The sequence below is a fragment of the Pipistrellus hanaki genome (assembly GCF_964339955.1).
Source record: "Pipistrellus hanaki genome assembly, chromosome: 15".
Lineage (NCBI taxonomy): Eukaryota > Metazoa > Chordata > Mammalia > Chiroptera > Vespertilionidae > Pipistrellus > Pipistrellus hanaki.
The window spans coordinates 30,804,229-30,820,325 of NC_140517.1; the positions used below are offsets into that span (position 1 = coordinate 30,804,229).

The following is a 16,097-nucleotide window of genomic DNA, read 5'->3' on the forward strand; positions in this document are numbered from 1 at the left end:
ACACACACACACACACATATCCTTATTTTATTTTTTTAAGCCTCACCTGAGGATTTTTCCCCCCGTTAATTTTTAGAGAGATAATGGAAGGGAGGGAGATAAAGGAGAGAAACATTAATGTGAAAGAGATATATCAATTGGTTGCTTCTCACACGTACCCTGATCGGGGCTGGGTAACAAACCCATAATTAAAGTATGTCCCCTTGACTGGGAATTGAACCTGACCCTTTGGTCCATGAGCCAACGCTCTAACCACTTAGATAAACCAGCCAGGGCAGAGTGATATATTTTAAAAAGCAGTCTGAAGACACTGATTTAGGCTTAAAGACTCTTCTGCATCCCCTCTACCCTGTAGAGTCCCTCAAGGAATTTGAATTGCTGTTTCCTGGGGAGCCCATATGAAATACATTCATTGAATTTATCCAACAAATATTTACTGAGCATTATCACTATTCTAGGTGGAGAGTACATAAGAGAGAATAAGATAGATAAAAATCCCTACTTTCATGGAGCTGACATTTTAGTGAGGGACACGATAAATGAATATATCAAATATGTGGCGTGACAGTGTTAAGTATTCAAGGGGAAAATAAAAACAGAAGGAAGACAGAAGAATATGTATGTATCTGGGAGAGGGCTATCATTTTACAGAGTGACAATCATAAAGGGAAGAATTTTCCAGGCAGAGCAAACAACACAGGCAAAAGCCCTGGGGCAACAATGTGCCTGACAGGTTAGACTCTGTGATTCCCAAAGTGGTCTATATCAACCCCCAGGGGTCTATGACAACCTGCAAGGGGTCTACGTCAGCGAAAAAAAAATTTGGGGGTCCATGAAATGAAAATGGGGGTCCACGATAGTGGATCTCAACATACACTGATAGTACCTATTTACTTACATCATATTATCTTATAATATAAAAACATATAAATTATTTATAAAAGTACCTATGAAGTAAAAAAATTTATTATATATGTTTATAAAATTGTGTAAGTTCTAGGATAAAAACCTGCACATAATGATATACCAGTATCATCTTGTTACAAGCATACGCGCAGTAAACATTCTTGCCAATTTTTGTCTCAAAGCTTCACGAACTTGCACCGACTTGTTCAATTCGTCACTCTATAAATATGAATGTGAGAAAAATACGTTCATTCATTTCCTGAATCTTGAATAGGAAAGTGCTGAGAAAATATTTAAAAAAATATAAACTGGTAGTTTATCATACAAATTATAGTGAATCAGTGTTATTTTGTTTGAGAATGCCGGAGAAAAGTAGGTACATTATTTTTTATTAAATTTTAACACTAAACTTCACTACAGTTAGAAATTTACAAAAAAATCAATATCAGGTAAGTAGGGGGTCTACCCAAAACCGAAAAACACGGCAAGGGGTTTACGGCACAAACAAGTTTGGGAACCTCTGGGTTAGAGGAACATCAAGTAGGCCAATAACACTGGAGCAGAGTAAGAGGGACAGGATGGAGATGAGATCACACAGGGATTGTTTCTGTAGGGTTTTATAGGCCTGCTTTTGCCTGTTCAGCCTCACCATCTTGTCTTTTATACAGTGAACAGAGGGGGGCCCTGATATGGCTCAGGTGTTCACAAGTTCCCTGTGACTACAGGAGGGGAACAGAATATGGAAATAGGTTGACCAGTGAAGCTACTAAAATAGTGAGGTACGGAGGTGATACTGGCTAGAACCAGGGAGAGGAAGCGAATGAGTTAAGAATTAGTCAATTCTGGATAGATTTTATTTTATTAATTTATTTTATTGATTTTTTTTTTTTTTTTTTTTTTACAGAAATTAAGGGAGAGGGATAGAGAGAAACATCAGTGAGAGAGAAACATTGAACAGCTGCCTCCTGCACACCCCTTACTGGGGATGTGCCTGCAACCAAGGTACATGTCCTTGACTGGAATTGAACCTGGGACCCTTCAGTCCCCAGGCTGGATAGATTTTAAAGGAAGTGCTAACAGCATTTGCCAATGGACTGGACAAGGAATATGTCTGGCCCAGTTCGAATAACAAACCTGTAGTCCAACAACATCAGGTTTATTTACCACAGCAATGAGGGAGACTCCACACGAGCGGTATTGCTGGGAGTCTCACCAAAGGAAAAGATAGTTATTTTGGGTCTGGGGGAATGGTGACATTTAGGTGAGATGTAAATGAAAGTGGATAGGCTCAATGCAAAGTATAACTGTATATAAAGGGATCAATATCAAGTCTTGATTGTGAAATGGGCCTACGGTCCTGTCCCCTTGGAAACAATAGAGGTTTAGAGGTGGAATATTGTGTCCAGAATCACCTTAGCTGAAGCTCTGCACCGCCATTGTGAATTGAGGCTGCTTCTGTGCCAAAGCGACTTATAATTCCTCTGACCCTATAAGTAAGATGTTCCATTCTTACTGATATAACTTGAAACAAAAAAGTTTGTGATAGTCTATGATTTTAGAGAACAAAGTTTCCTAGTCCGTAGAAAGTAGTAGTCTCTCCAAGAAAGGGAGTTGTGTTCTTTTACATCTGCAGCATATTCCTGAAAAAATATAGGAATATTTTTCCCTTTTAACTCTTCATCTGGCTTTTTTTGTGTCTGTTATTCCAGCCAAATAAATGGGAAGGCAGATTTTTTTTTTTTTTTTTACAGTTCAAGTGAATTTTACTCTCTCAAGTGTGAGGGAAAAGAGGTAAGGATGACTCTAGGACAGAAAGGATGGAGTAAGCTATTAACTGAGGTTGTGGAAAGTTTGGGGGAGACAAGGTCAGGAGCTCGATTTCGGATGTTTTGAGTTTGAGCTGTCTCAAATTCGTGGAGATGGTTCGTGATTCCTTACAGACCCAGGAACAACCTCACTTCTCCCTACAGAGCGCGCCCCCCGCCCCTGCCCTTCCGCCTGCTCCCTTCACTCACTACCTGTAATTGTCTAGCCCTGTTTTTTAATATGTATTTTTTTGTAGATAGGGAGAGGAATAGAGTTAGAAACATCGATGAGAGAGAAAAATCGATCAGCTGCTTCCTACACGCCTCCCAACGTGCCCGTGTAAACAAGGCACAAGCCAGGACCCTTGAGTCAGCAGGTCGACGCTCTATCCACTGAGCCAAACCGGCCAGGGCTGTCTAGCCCTGTATAATGTATATTGTTATGTGCGGTGTTTGCTGGTGAAACGCTGAGAATACCGTCTCTCTCTTCACCTGCCAACCCTGCTTCTACACTGCAAGCTGGACCAGGTGCTCGCATTGGGATTTACCTTCGCCCCCTCCTCATGCAGGCCCCGCTCCACTTCGGCGCTCACTAGAAGCTCACAGCAGGCCGGCAGTGCTGGAGCACTTCGGAGCCCAGCAGCATTGGGCATGGCTGTTAGCCCGTCGTTTTCGCGGTCTGCAGCAGCACTGCGGTGGTCGCCCGGAGCCCACCCTGCTTACGCTCCCACTTCTGGGCTCATTTCAGAGCCCGGGGCCTCTTCACGTGCCTCGGGAGGAAGGAGTGCGCCTGCGAACTACACGCCCTTCCGGTTACCTCACCTGCACCTGGTTACGTGGTGAATGGGGGGAAAAGGAGTCTCTTCCCCTCACCCGGACCTGATCGCCAGTTCGGGGAGAGGTGGCGTCACGGCGCTTCTGAGCCTGCGCCAACTCGTCACTCCGCTTCGGCTCCACCCTGGCTTACGTCCGGGAGACGCCGCCGCCAGGCTGGCTGCCCTGCGGCGGCAGCAAAAAGCGAGACGTGTTGGCTTTGGTCTTGGCCACGCAAAAGTTAAAACCAGCCAAGGGCATGTACATTGGTTGCGGGCACATCCCCAGTAGGTCGATGTTTCTCTCTCATCGATGTTTCTAGCTCTCTATCCCTCTCCCTTCCTCTCTGTAAAAAATCAATAAAATATATTAAAAAAAAAAAAAAAAGTTAAAGCGGACTAGATAAGTCACCATCCTTGAACCTAGTTGTGGCTCCACCCCGCCGAACACTCCACTCCGCCTCTTACTCCTCATTGGTCAAAAGCACCGCCCTGCAGTTCTACGATTGGCCAAACCGGCGACTACCGCATCCAATGGGCGGCGGCACTGGCTTTCCCGCCGCCGTTCGTTATTTGAGAGGGTCGTGGAGGCGGCGGCGGCAGTTGAGTGTAACGGCCACCCGGCTCCAGTTCGACCATGGCGGCCTTGGGGCCCGGAGGCTACGCGCGGAACGATGCGCGGAGAGGCCAGTCCTCCCCGCCTCCCTCTCCAGCGCTCTGTCTCCGCCGGCGGACGCGACTCCCCGCGGCGCCCGAGGACACAGTGCAGAACCGGGTGAGGAGCGCCGGCCTTCCCCTCCCCAGGCCCTTCCCTTAGGTATTTGGTCCCGCCCATCAGCTCCGGCTTTTGGCTCTCCGCCCGTCCCGTTAGTCAAGGCCCCTCCGTTTCCCCATCTCCTCTCCCGGGTACTGCCAGTCATTCCTAGCCCCACCTCTCTTACCCTGGCCCCACCCTCAGCCCCTGGAGCTTACCTGGGTTCCTCCTTTGTCTCTACCTTCCTGCGTGCATATTCCTTCAGGCTTTAGGAGTCTCTCTGGGCCCTTTCACTTGTTGACCTCGCCCGCCCCGTAGAGTCTTACCTGCCCCAACTCTTCCTCAGCTCTTCCCCACCTTCCCTCACCCCTCTGCCTTCTCTTCCATTCTCCCTACCAAGGTGGGATTCTTACTCTATATAACCACCCAAAATTATGGTGAGGATGTGAGTAATTGTAATATCTCATTAGTGCTACTTGGAGGGAGGCTTGCAGAAGTCCTAAGGCACACAAACAAAGGAGATGATTTTAGAGTAGGTAGAGGGAATTCCATTAGCACAGCAGCAATTTTAAAAATTGTTCTTCAACTTTCTGAGCCATAAAGTATGTTTTTATAAAATGAGATAACAGTAACCATACCACGGAGTTACAGGGAAATGAAATAAAATTGTGACTATGACCTGCTTGGCACAGTCCAGATAAAGGATGGATACATGCTGTGCTCTGTGATATCACCCACTCCTGGCTGCAAGGCCCTGGGCAGGTGGCCCCTATCCACCTCTCTGGTGGTACCTCCATCCTCCCTCATAAAAAGGTTCAATCTCACTCTCCTGCCGTCTGTTTTCCTGAGGCACCAAGCTCTTTTCCACTTCCTAGCCTTTGTGTTTGGTGAGTCTGAGCTGTTTGCCATAGTCTACCTAGTATGGTTCCTCATCCCTCAAGTCTCAGCCAGAATAAAGGCCTCTTGAACTCCAGCCTAAAGCAAGTACCCACCTTAATCTTTCATCCAGCTTCCTATACTTCATAGCCTTTACCCCATATGTGTCAAACACAAGGCCCGCGGGCCAAATCCAGCCCGCCAGGCCTTGCAATGTGGCCCGCACCGCGCTGTCGTCACTGCACTCCGCTGTCAGTTTATGATTGTCAGTTTATGACTGTTCAGTAAACCATTCGGCCCGCGATTTAGGCTGGATTTTAGATTTTGGCCCCTTCTCTGATTGAGTTCGACACCCCTACACATGTTTCTGAAAGTGTCTTGTCAGCTCTAAACTTTCTATAATGTAGAGGAATAATGATGGCAAGGTGGTTAAGAACACAGTTTCTGGATCCAAAATGCCTGGATGTAAACCTTAAACTCTTCTTCCGTGTGTCCCTCAATTTCCCCCTCTGTAAAATGAGGCTAATAGTATAGATATAACATTAGATAATATTTGTGAGGATTAAGTGAGCTCATATATCTTAAGCACTTAAAACAACACCTGGTACATTGCAAAAAAACTGTTAGTGTTAGCTACTATTGTTATGATTGTGCATTTTGGGTAATTGATGTCATTTATTTATTTTCTTTGTTTGGTTATTGTTCACTTGTTTCTTTACCTGTGGAACCTCTACACTATAAATTTGATGAGGGGAAGGACAGTGTGCATGTCTGCTCACTGCTGAGTCTGCCTGCATGGCCTAAAGTGCTGACCTTGGAGCCAGACTACTCTGCTGGTGTGGGACCTTGAACCTCAGTGTCCTGATCTATAAAAACAGTGCTGATAATAGTGCCTTCTTACTTGAGTTTCAGTTCTTGCATCCACATGAAATACTTAAAAATTTATTCAAAGGTCATCTTGTTAGTGAGGCCTTCTTCCCTACCCCTGTGCTCCCAGTTTCCTTTCTTGCTTTGTTTTTCTTTATTGATCTTATCATCCCCTGATACCTATTTTGCATGTTTTTTCTATTCATTTTCTTGGTATATCTCATCACCACCAGAATGTGAGCTCCAGAAGGGCAGGGATTTTTGTGTGTTTTCCTCACCATGCTAGGCCTTTAACATGGCCCTGTGTATTTGTCAAAGGAATGTTGAGGAGAACAAGCGTTAGTTACTGGTAGATAATGATAGAAGCTCAGTGAGTGTGTTGAATATAACAAGAACAGAATGGGTGACTAAGGGGGCTGTGTCACATGGGACCTGCTGAGGGTAGGTGCTTTTGACTTGGAGTTTTCCCCTGCAGGTGTCACTGGAGAAGGTGCTTGGCATCACAGCCCAGAACAGCAGTGGCCTAACCTGTGACCCCAGCACAGGCCACGTAGCCTACCTAGCAGGGTGAGTGGATGGGCCTTGGTTTTTCCATCTGTAGAATGCAGATAATGCTGCCTACCTCTGAGGGCTGTGGAGAAGATTCCATCTGTATCTACAACAGTACTTGGCATGTGAGCAATATGAAAGCCTTATTATGACTGCAGGTAGGAGATGGTAATGATTATAGGAAAGACAAGTGGTTAAAACTTAAGCCATATCAGACAACCTGGATTTGTGTCTCAGGTCCATCATGTTCCCCTCTCTGAGCCTCTGCTTCTATAGATATAAAACAGAAATAGTGATACTCTCCTCTTGGATTGTTGAGAGTACTGAAGGACATTCTACAACTGTATATTGCACAAATACTGATAAAGTCTGACACTGTTCTGGGCACCAAAGGGACTCCCCCTTCAACCCTTGTAGGGCAGGGCAGGCCCCCGATCATTACTGATAAACATGAATCTGTTAGTCTTGGGGAAGTAAGCAACTCAAGATAAAGAACAAGGGTGGGCTTTTGAATCTTGACAGGTATAGATTCACATCCCCACTCTGTCCCAGACCTACTGGGTAGTCCTGGACAAAGGACTTCCTCTCTCTGAGCTCCAGTTTCCTCTGCTATAAAATGGGATGAAGATTCCTGATCTTTTCTGGCAGTTGTAAGGGTTTAAAGAGATCATGCACACAAGTCAGGCCTGAAAGGATAATTACCACAGAGGAAGTGTTGGTTTCTATTTAATAATGTTTTAAAGATAAATATGAAGTGCTCTAGAATTCTCAGCATAGACATCTGGAAGAGTGATGTCTTACACAGAATTTTCTGTTCAGAGGGAGCCTTTTTTATGAGTGAGCTCTCTTCTGTAGGAGACAGAATATACCTGGATTCCAATACTCCCCTCAGTTTGGGCACATTTTCTTTTTTCTCCCCAGCTGTGTGGTGGTGATTTTGGACCCCAAGGAGAACAAGCAGCAGCACATTTTTAACACTGCCAGGTAGGCTGGGGCCTGGGCATGGGCAGGGGTGGAACCCTGGAAGTGCTCATGGTTAGATGACTCACTCATTCACCCACCCATCAGTTCAGCAACATTAACCAAGTCTCTGTGTTAGGTATTATCCCAGGTGCTGAGGTCACAACAGTGAACAAAAGAGATGAGAATCTTTGCTCTCAGTAGAGCTGACAACTCAGAAAGGGAGACAGACTAAAGCCAATTCACTAGCAAGCCTGCTGTGACCTTTGCTATGAGGAAATAAGGGATATGTTAGGGCAGGTTTATAGGCAGAAAGTAGAGGATAGCCATATCAGAGCGCTCTGGAAAGGCATTCTTGAGGCTGAGACCTGGAGGAAGTGAGGGGTAACCCACGTGAAGGTGAGGGAAAAGCATTTCAGGCAGAGGGCAAAGGCTAAGAATCTTGGGTTGTTTGAGGAATAGCCAAGGATCCACATGCTTGGAATAGATGTGTGGGTGGGGGGAAATGAGGCAGAAACAGGCAGAAGCCACATCACCTGGGCCTTAGGGAGGAGCTTGGATACTGACTGCACAGAGAAGCCACTGGAGGGCATTTATAGGTTAAAGATATGCTTTTTACACCCTAACCTTCCAGTACCCTCAGTCCCCCTTCCCTGTTTTATTTTTCTCCACAAAAGGACTTCTTTCTCATAATGCAACAAAATTTCCTCACTAATGATATTTACTGTCTCTCTTCCATAGTGTGAACTCTCTGAGGGCAGAGACTTTCTTTTCTCTTAGTGAATTTCTATGTCCCTTTCACCTAGAGCAGTAGGTAGCACACTGATGACACTATTTCAGGAATGAATGAATGTGATTTAGAAAGCTCCCTCTAACTTCCCCTTATTGGGAAGGCTCTTGGCACTGAGTAGCCCAAGTTGGTGTCCAGGGGTCTGCCTTCAAGTTGATTGATCACTGTGCCATCCAAAAAAATGGCATGGAAAGGGTCCACTTTCAATCACTGATGGGTCTGTCTTAGGAGGTGGTGTGGCCAGAGTGGCGGTTTTCACTCAGCTGCATTTCAGAGTCACCTGACCCCTGGGCCTCACTCTCAGAGAAGGCCTAATCATTGGCCTGGAGTAAGGCATGGGCATTTGGAACTTTAAAGCTCTTTATATTAAAATTATTTCATTTTATGATTTTTTTGTTTGTTTGTTTGTTTGTTTTTTTGTTAATCCTCACTTGAGGATATTGTTGCCATTGATTTTTAGAAAGATTGGAAAGGAGGAAGGATATTGAAGTGGGGGAGAAATGTCAGTGTGAGAGAGATACATCGATTGGTTGTCTCCTGCACATGCTTCCACTAGGGCCAGTGATTGAACAGAAACTCAGGTATGCACCCTATACTGGGAATTGAACCCTCCACCCTTTGGTGCACAGATAGATTCTCTAACCACTAATGAACACTGGCCGGACTAAAATAATTATAGACTTAACAAGAATAGTACAAAGAGTGTGTGTATACCTTTTACCCATGTTCCCCAAATGTTAACATTTTATCACATTTGCTTTATCATTCTCTGTCTATATACTACATATTAATTTTTCTCTGAGTCATTTTAGAGTAAACTGCAAGCATGATGTTCCTGTATCTCTAAAAACTTCAGCTTGTATTCCTGGGGGGAAGGGAGATGATGTCCTTTAAAACTGCAATACATTCAACAATATTGGGAAATTAAAATTGATACTTCACTACCATCTATTCTCATTCAGGTTTCACCATTTGTCCCAAGAATGTCCTTTATAGCAAAAGTATTCTGTCCAGAACCATGCATTGCTTATCATTGTCTCTTTCAGTCTGAAGCAGTTCTCCATCTTTTTTTCACTTTTATGACCTTGACACTTTTGAGGATTACAAGCCAAGTAATGTGTAGAATATGCCAACCTTGGGTTAATCTGATGTTTCCTCATACATAGATTCACGTCTACATCTTTGGCAGGAACACCTCAGAAGGAATGCTGTGTTCTCAGTACATTCTATCAGGAAGTTCATGATGTTGATCTCTCACATGACTGGTGGTGTTCACTTTGTGCCCTTGATTAAGGTGGTGTCTGCCAGACTTCTCCATTATGAAGCCTCTATTTTCCCCTTAGCGGAGCTCCTCTGAAGCTTTGCAGATATTACCCTGTTTCTCACAAAACTTTTACTCACTAGTCTTAGCATGGCTTTAACACTTTTTAAAAGCTCCCTAGGGAATTCTAACATGCAGCCAAGACTGAGAACCTCTGGCCTACAGTCCAAGGTTCTGCCCTGTATGGTTAGGTATCTTTGGGCAGGGGACTTCCCTTTGTTGGAATTTCCTCATCTCAAAACTGGCTAATGAGTGTCCTGACTTCATGGAATCTGTGTGAGGAATCAGCGTACTGATGCCCATATAGCATTTGACAGAGGGCTGGGCACAAAGTTGGGGCACATGACAGTCAGGACACAACGGCATGTTCTTCCTGCACATAAGTCTGGAGGTGGACACCCAGGGGGCTGGTGTCTCTGTGAGCATTAGGGCCCCCACTTCTGACTTTCTCTTTCTTTCTTTCCTTTCTTTCTTTCTTTCTTTCTTTCTTTCTTTCTTTCTTTCTTTCTTTCTTTTTTAATATATTTTATTGATTTTTTACAGAGAGGAAGGGAGAGGTATAGAGAGCTAGAAACATAGATGAGAGAGGAACATCGACCAATTGCCTCCTGCACACCCCCTACTGAGGATGTGCCTGCAACCAATGTACATGCCCTTGACCAGAATCGAACCTGGGATCTCTCAGTCCACAGCCGACGCTCTGTCCACTGAGCAAACCAGTTTGGCCCCACTTCTGTCTTTCTGTTCCACCATGCTTATTGTGAGGCTTCTGTTCTTGAAGTCACCACTTGACCTAAGATGGAGTTCTGGCTGTCATGTACTTTCTTCAGAAGGGGAACAAGTAGGGAACAGGACAGAATTCCCTTCGAGAAGCTTTTCTTTTTTTCTTTTTTTCTTTTTTTCTTTTTCTTTAATATATTTAAAAATATATATATTTAAAAAAAAAGTCCTCAGTCCACAGGCCGACGCTCTATCCACCGAGCCAAACCGGTTTTGGCATCGAGAAGCTTTTCTTGAAACCTGCAACAGCACCTCTCATTGGCCAGACTAAGTATGTAGCTGTACCTGTGTAGCTATAAGAGAGGTGAGGAAATGGACTCTAGCTGGAGACATTGCCATCCCAATTAAAACTGATACTCTGTGAGTGGGGAAGGAGAGATGAGTTGTTATTAGGTAGGCAGCTCACCTTTGCTGCTGTAGAGCAATGGGAAGCCATTAGAGGGTTGAATGGATGATAAATTGTTCTATAAGATTATCAAAGACTTATTGAAAGACTTAGTTAACTGCACACCAGTTTACTCATGTAGGGAGACTACTATACTAGACCAGTGGTTGGCAAACTCATTAGTCAACAGAGCCAAATATCAACAGTACAACGATTGAAATTTCTTTTGAGAGCCAAATTTTTTAAACTTAAACTTCTAACACCACTTTTTCAAAATAGACTCGCCCAGGCCGTGGTATTTTATGGAAGAGCCACACTCAAGGGGCCAAAGAGCTGCATGTGGCTCACTAGCTGCAGTTTGCTGACCACAGTTCTAGACTAAGGAAGAGATGTAAAAACAGCATTAAAAAAAAAAAAAAAAAAAAGGAGGAGGAGAGAGAAAAAAACAATGCAGTCTTGGAGCAGTGAAACTTGCTACCAAAAATTTGCAAACTAATCTTATTCAGTCATTGTGCTGGCTATCTGGGAGTATCGGAGAGAAACATGTTGATTGGCAACGGTTTTCCAGAACACCTTGAGCGATTAGCAGTGGAGCATATGCTGTGGCTGTTTCAGTGTGATTGCCTGCCTGGGTCCTCCCTTCAGCACCACCTCCATAGTTAGGCCAGATCTGTACCATTTCCCGCATCTGAATTTCTCAGGATCATAGGGCTTGTGGGGTCTTAGGAAGCCTACTGTTGTAGAGGGAGAGGAAGAAAGGTTCCCCATTCAGTGTCCATCCCATCTGGGTTTGGAGTTTAAGAGAGGAAGGGACCTTTGATTTTATAGAACCCCATTTCCCTGTGCTCCTAGCAGCAGGGAGTGCAGGAATGCATCATGTGCTGTACTGGGCACATAGGCAGCACTGGCTCTGTGGGAGCTGCTGGTGCTCACCTCTCCTGGCCTCTCCAGGTTTGGGAGTGAGGAATGGGCAGTGTGCTGTGAGCATAGCCAGGCTGGGGTCTGGCTTCCCACCCTCAGTGGAACCAGTGATATTAATCCTTTTCCTTGCTCTTAGGAAGTCTCTGAGCTCTCTGGCCTTCTCCCCTGATGGGAAGTACATAGTGACGGGGGAGGTGAGTTGTGATCATGATTGAGTAGGTGGGGAGGTGTCTTGGGGCCATTCATTCTGTCTCCATAGGCCTGGGGAGTCCCTGGAATAGCTCCTTCCTGGGCCACAAAAGCCTCGTGGCAGATGGGGTAAATGGCTTTTGGGCATATCCCGGGACAATGCCATCTTCAGCCCTGCAGGCCCCTCTAGCCCTGTTTGGTATAGAAGCCAGCAGCAGTAACAGCCCCACCTTCCCTAGAACGGGCACAGGCCTACTGTGCGAATCTGGGATGTGGATGAGAAGAGTCAGGTGGCAGAGATGTTGGGCCACAAGTACGGCGTGGCCTGTGTCGCCTTCTCCCCAAATATGAAGCACATTGTGTCCATGGGCTACCAGCACGACATGGTACTCAACGTCTGGGACTGGAAGGTGAGCCAACTGGTGGGTGTGTGGGCAGGCAGCTGCTGGAGCATCCTGCGTATCAGGCTTTGGAAGAACTAAATGAGATAACTTGGTAAAGTGCTTACTCATCCAGCAAATATTTATTGAGCACCTGATCCCTGTTTTAGGCATTTATTGAAGGGCATATGACAAGTTCTCAATTAGTGAGAAAATAATTATATTTATATTGACCAGCTGTGACCTTGATCAAGTGACTTAACTTAGAACTGTGGGTCTGTTTCCTTGTGGATATTGATCAAGAGACTTAACTTCTCTGTAGGTCTGTTTTCTTAAATTGGTATTATAATATACACCTGGTTGAATTGTGAGACTTCAATGAGTTGATTTGAATCACTGGGCTCTGGAATAGCTGGTTCTGGTCATAACCTGCTATGTGACTTTGAACACATGATATCTTCCCTTTAGTATGGCAGAGTGGGAGGAGAAGTACCTCCCTTATAGAGCCATTGAGAGGATCCCATGAGTTATCCATTGAAGTGCTCAGCAAGGCCCAGAATGGGCACTCTATTGATGACAGCCATGGTTGTTATACTTACATCCCAGCTATGGCTGTCCTCTACACTAGCAGTCGCCATCCGGTGGTCAGCGGACCACTGATAGTCCGTGAGGTCCAAAAGGTTGGCAACCGCTGGTTTAAGGAAACCTTTGGAGTAGCGATCGCTAACTTGTGGTTTGCAGACCACTGGTGGTCCAAAAGGTTAGCTACTGCTGCTCTACACCATGTGGGCTGTAGAGCTTGGGCTCAGGGAGAGTTCTGGAACTTACTCCCATGTGGGTACCTTCCCAAGCTTCAGTCTCCTCTGTAGTGGTAATAAGAGTGTCACACAGGTTCTCCCATAGATTAGCTTACTGGAGGGTCCAAGGAAAACAGACTTGGAGCAGGGGAGACACAGGGCTAAGGGCAAAGGCTGAAGTCTAACGGGGTGGGTGCTAGCATGAACTTTTCTGTATTGATTCTTCCAGAAAGATATTTTGGTGGCCTCCAACAAGGTATCATGCAGGGTCATTGCCCTCTCTTTCTCAGAGGACAGCAGCTATTTTGTTACTGTTGGTAACCGGCATGTTAGGTTCTGGTTCTTAGAAGTCTCCACTGAAGCAAAGGTGAGTTTTGTCCCTGCCACCTCAGCCAGACCTGGGGAGTAACTGTCAGGGGCAGAATAGACTCCTTTTTCTCCCTGAGATAGCGGGCAGTGATCTCAGACTGTCTGGCCTCTCAAGCCTGTCTGCCTCTGGCTGCCCTCCAGTGCTGACTGGCAAACCTTGCTAGAAATCTCCCCCTGCACTCCCTTCCTTGCTAGCCCTGGGCCAGTCTCTTGTTCTGGGACTGCTGCCTTCCAGCCACTCTGCCTGGAAGTGTGTTCGATTTTTTTCTTTCCTTCTCCTCTTGGAGGAGTTTCTTAGGGTTCTCCTGTGTAGTTGTGTTGTTCCTCTGGTCATGAGAGACCCATCAAGCTTATGTGAACAATGTCTCACTGTGTCCTGCTATGCCTCCAGGTGACCGGGACAGTGCCCCTCATAGGGCGCTCAGGCATCCTGGGTGAGCTGCACAACAATGTCTTCTGTGGTGTGGCTTGCGGCCGGGGCCAGATGGCAGGCAACACCTTCTGTGTGTCCTACTCGGGCCTTCTCTGCCAGTTCAATGAGAAGAGGGTGTTGGAGAAGTGGATCAATCTGAAGGTACCCCACCTCTCTTCTACAGTGGGGAGAACACTCTTTCCATGACATGATCTCCTGGGACACTCAGCAGTGTTTCTGCCTGATGGTTGATCACACTAGCTCTGGGTTTGTTAATTCTCACCCGAGGATATTTTTCCCATTGATTTTTTTAAAGAGAGCGGAGGGGAATGCGGGAGGAGGGGAGGGGAGAACATCAATGTAAAAGAGACACATCGATTGGTTACCTCCCCAGCGCAGAGATGGAACTTGCAACCCAGGTATGTGCCCTTGACCAGGAATTAAACCCCTGACCCTTCAATCTATGGACCAATGCTGTACGGAGCACACCAGCCAGGGTCCAGCTCTGGGTTTGACCTTAAGATCTGCTTGTATTGCCGAAACCGGTTTGGCTCAGTGGTAGAGCATCGGTCTGTGGACTGAGAGGTCCCAGGTTCGATTCCGGTCAAGGGCATGTACCTTGGTTGCGGGCACATCCCCAGTAGGAGGTGTGCAAGAGGCAGCTGGTCGATGTCTCTCTCTCATCGACATTTCTAGCTCTATCTCTCTCCCTTCCTCTCTGTAAAAAATCAATAAAATATATATTTAAAAAAAAAAAAAAAAAAAAAAGATCTGCTTGTATTATTCTGGTAAATGAGTTTCCCTACCTGAGCCTTAGTTTCCTTATCTGTATAATGGAAATACTGCTGTATATCTCACAGAGTTGGTGAGATAATATAGGTAACGCATTCAGTACAATGCTAGTCCCCTGAAACAAGGTCAGGTTACAATTGCTTTCCTCACCGTTTGATTCAGTTCATATTTCTATTCTTCATTGAGCACTCTTGGCTAGTAGGACAACTGCATTTTTTTAATTTTTAAAATAGATTTTTATTGATTTCAGAGAGAGGAAGGAAGAGGGAGAAAGAGATAGAAAGATCAATGATAAGAAAGAATTATTGATCAGCTGCCACCTGCATATCCTACACCAGGGATCAAGCCCACAACTTGGACATGTGCCCTGACCGGGAGTCAACTGTGACCTCCTGGTTCATGGATGATACTCAACTACAGAGCCACATTGGCCGGGCCTGAATTTTAAAAAATATATACAAAGTACCATATTTTCCGGCGTATAAGACGACCCCCTAATTTTACAGTTAAAACATAGGTTTAGGCCTATATTCGCTGTATATAGGCCTAACTCTGACTCTGGCCAATCTGAGCAGGCTTTTTACTAGAACATAGTTTAGCTTCGGGTACAGAACATGTATAATTTGCATGCATAAAAAGCCTGCTTGGATTGGCTGAGTTAGAGAGGCAGTCTATTAAAAAAAGAACTGGTGTTGCTTCGGAAGTGGGGGGTAGTCTTATACAGCGAATATAGGCCTAAACCTATTTTTTAACTGTAAAATTAGGGGGTCATCTTATACGCCCGGTTGTCTTATACGCCGGAAAATGCGGTATTATTGACTTAATCATTTTCAGTCAAAAAGACTATACCAAAAACATTTTAAACCAAATAAACATTTTAAACTAAATGACTATACCAAAAACATTTTAAACTAAATGATAAATTGCAAAACCACTTTTCATTTGAATCCTCATTTTAGAACGCATGCAAGTCAGAAGCTTTTGACAGATAGATGTGTAGCCCCTGAGCGGTTGTCATAAGTGACTCATAAATTATAAGTCCCTGTGAATTTTTAGAAACTCCTCTAATCTGTGTCCAGAGTTCTGGCATTTCCTGGCTCTTTCTATATGTCCTGGCAGGATAGATAGTCCTTCCTGTATTCATTAACTTTTTACTATGCTACTTTGGAGTATAATCTCTATGAAGTTGTTTTTAAATAATAGGAAATAAAATTTAAGCCTAAAACTCAACCCTGTTACTCCAAGTGACCTTTAGTCACAGTCTGCTGAATAGATGTTTCCCACCCACAGCTGAGTTCTATAGGTAGCAATGATAACTCTATCCCAGTCTACCTGCTGGCACATTTCCTTCAAGAGTGATCTTATGCAATATCCTGAGTTCAAAAACCTTAAAATTTACTAAGATGGGCTTCGTAGACCCAGGAAACTCTAA

General features: G+C 45.0%; 1 protein-coding gene across 4 annotated transcripts in view; it reads left to right on the forward strand.

The window, feature by feature from the left end:
• The first annotated feature begins 4,096 nt into the window (after positions 1 to 4,096).
• WDR62 (WD repeat domain 62) overlaps positions 4,097 to 16,097 on the forward strand; it is a 44,553-nt gene continuing 32,552 nt past the window's right edge. For all 4 annotated transcript variants that reach the window (XM_084905187.1, XM_084905188.1, XM_084905189.1 and 1 more), the window contains exons 1-7: positions 4,097 to 4,298; positions 6,496 to 6,587; positions 7,491 to 7,553; positions 11,863 to 11,920; positions 12,155 to 12,325; positions 13,322 to 13,459; positions 13,853 to 14,035. In XM_084905187.1, the coding sequence (XP_084761313.1) occupies positions 4,161 to 4,298; positions 6,496 to 6,587; positions 7,491 to 7,553; positions 11,863 to 11,920; positions 12,155 to 12,325; positions 13,322 to 13,459; positions 13,853 to 14,035 (843 nt within the window). In that variant the 5' untranslated portion in view covers positions 4,097 to 4,160. The remainder of the gene's footprint in view (positions 4,299 to 6,495; positions 6,588 to 7,490; positions 7,554 to 11,862; positions 11,921 to 12,154; positions 12,326 to 13,321; positions 13,460 to 13,852; positions 14,036 to 16,097) is intronic.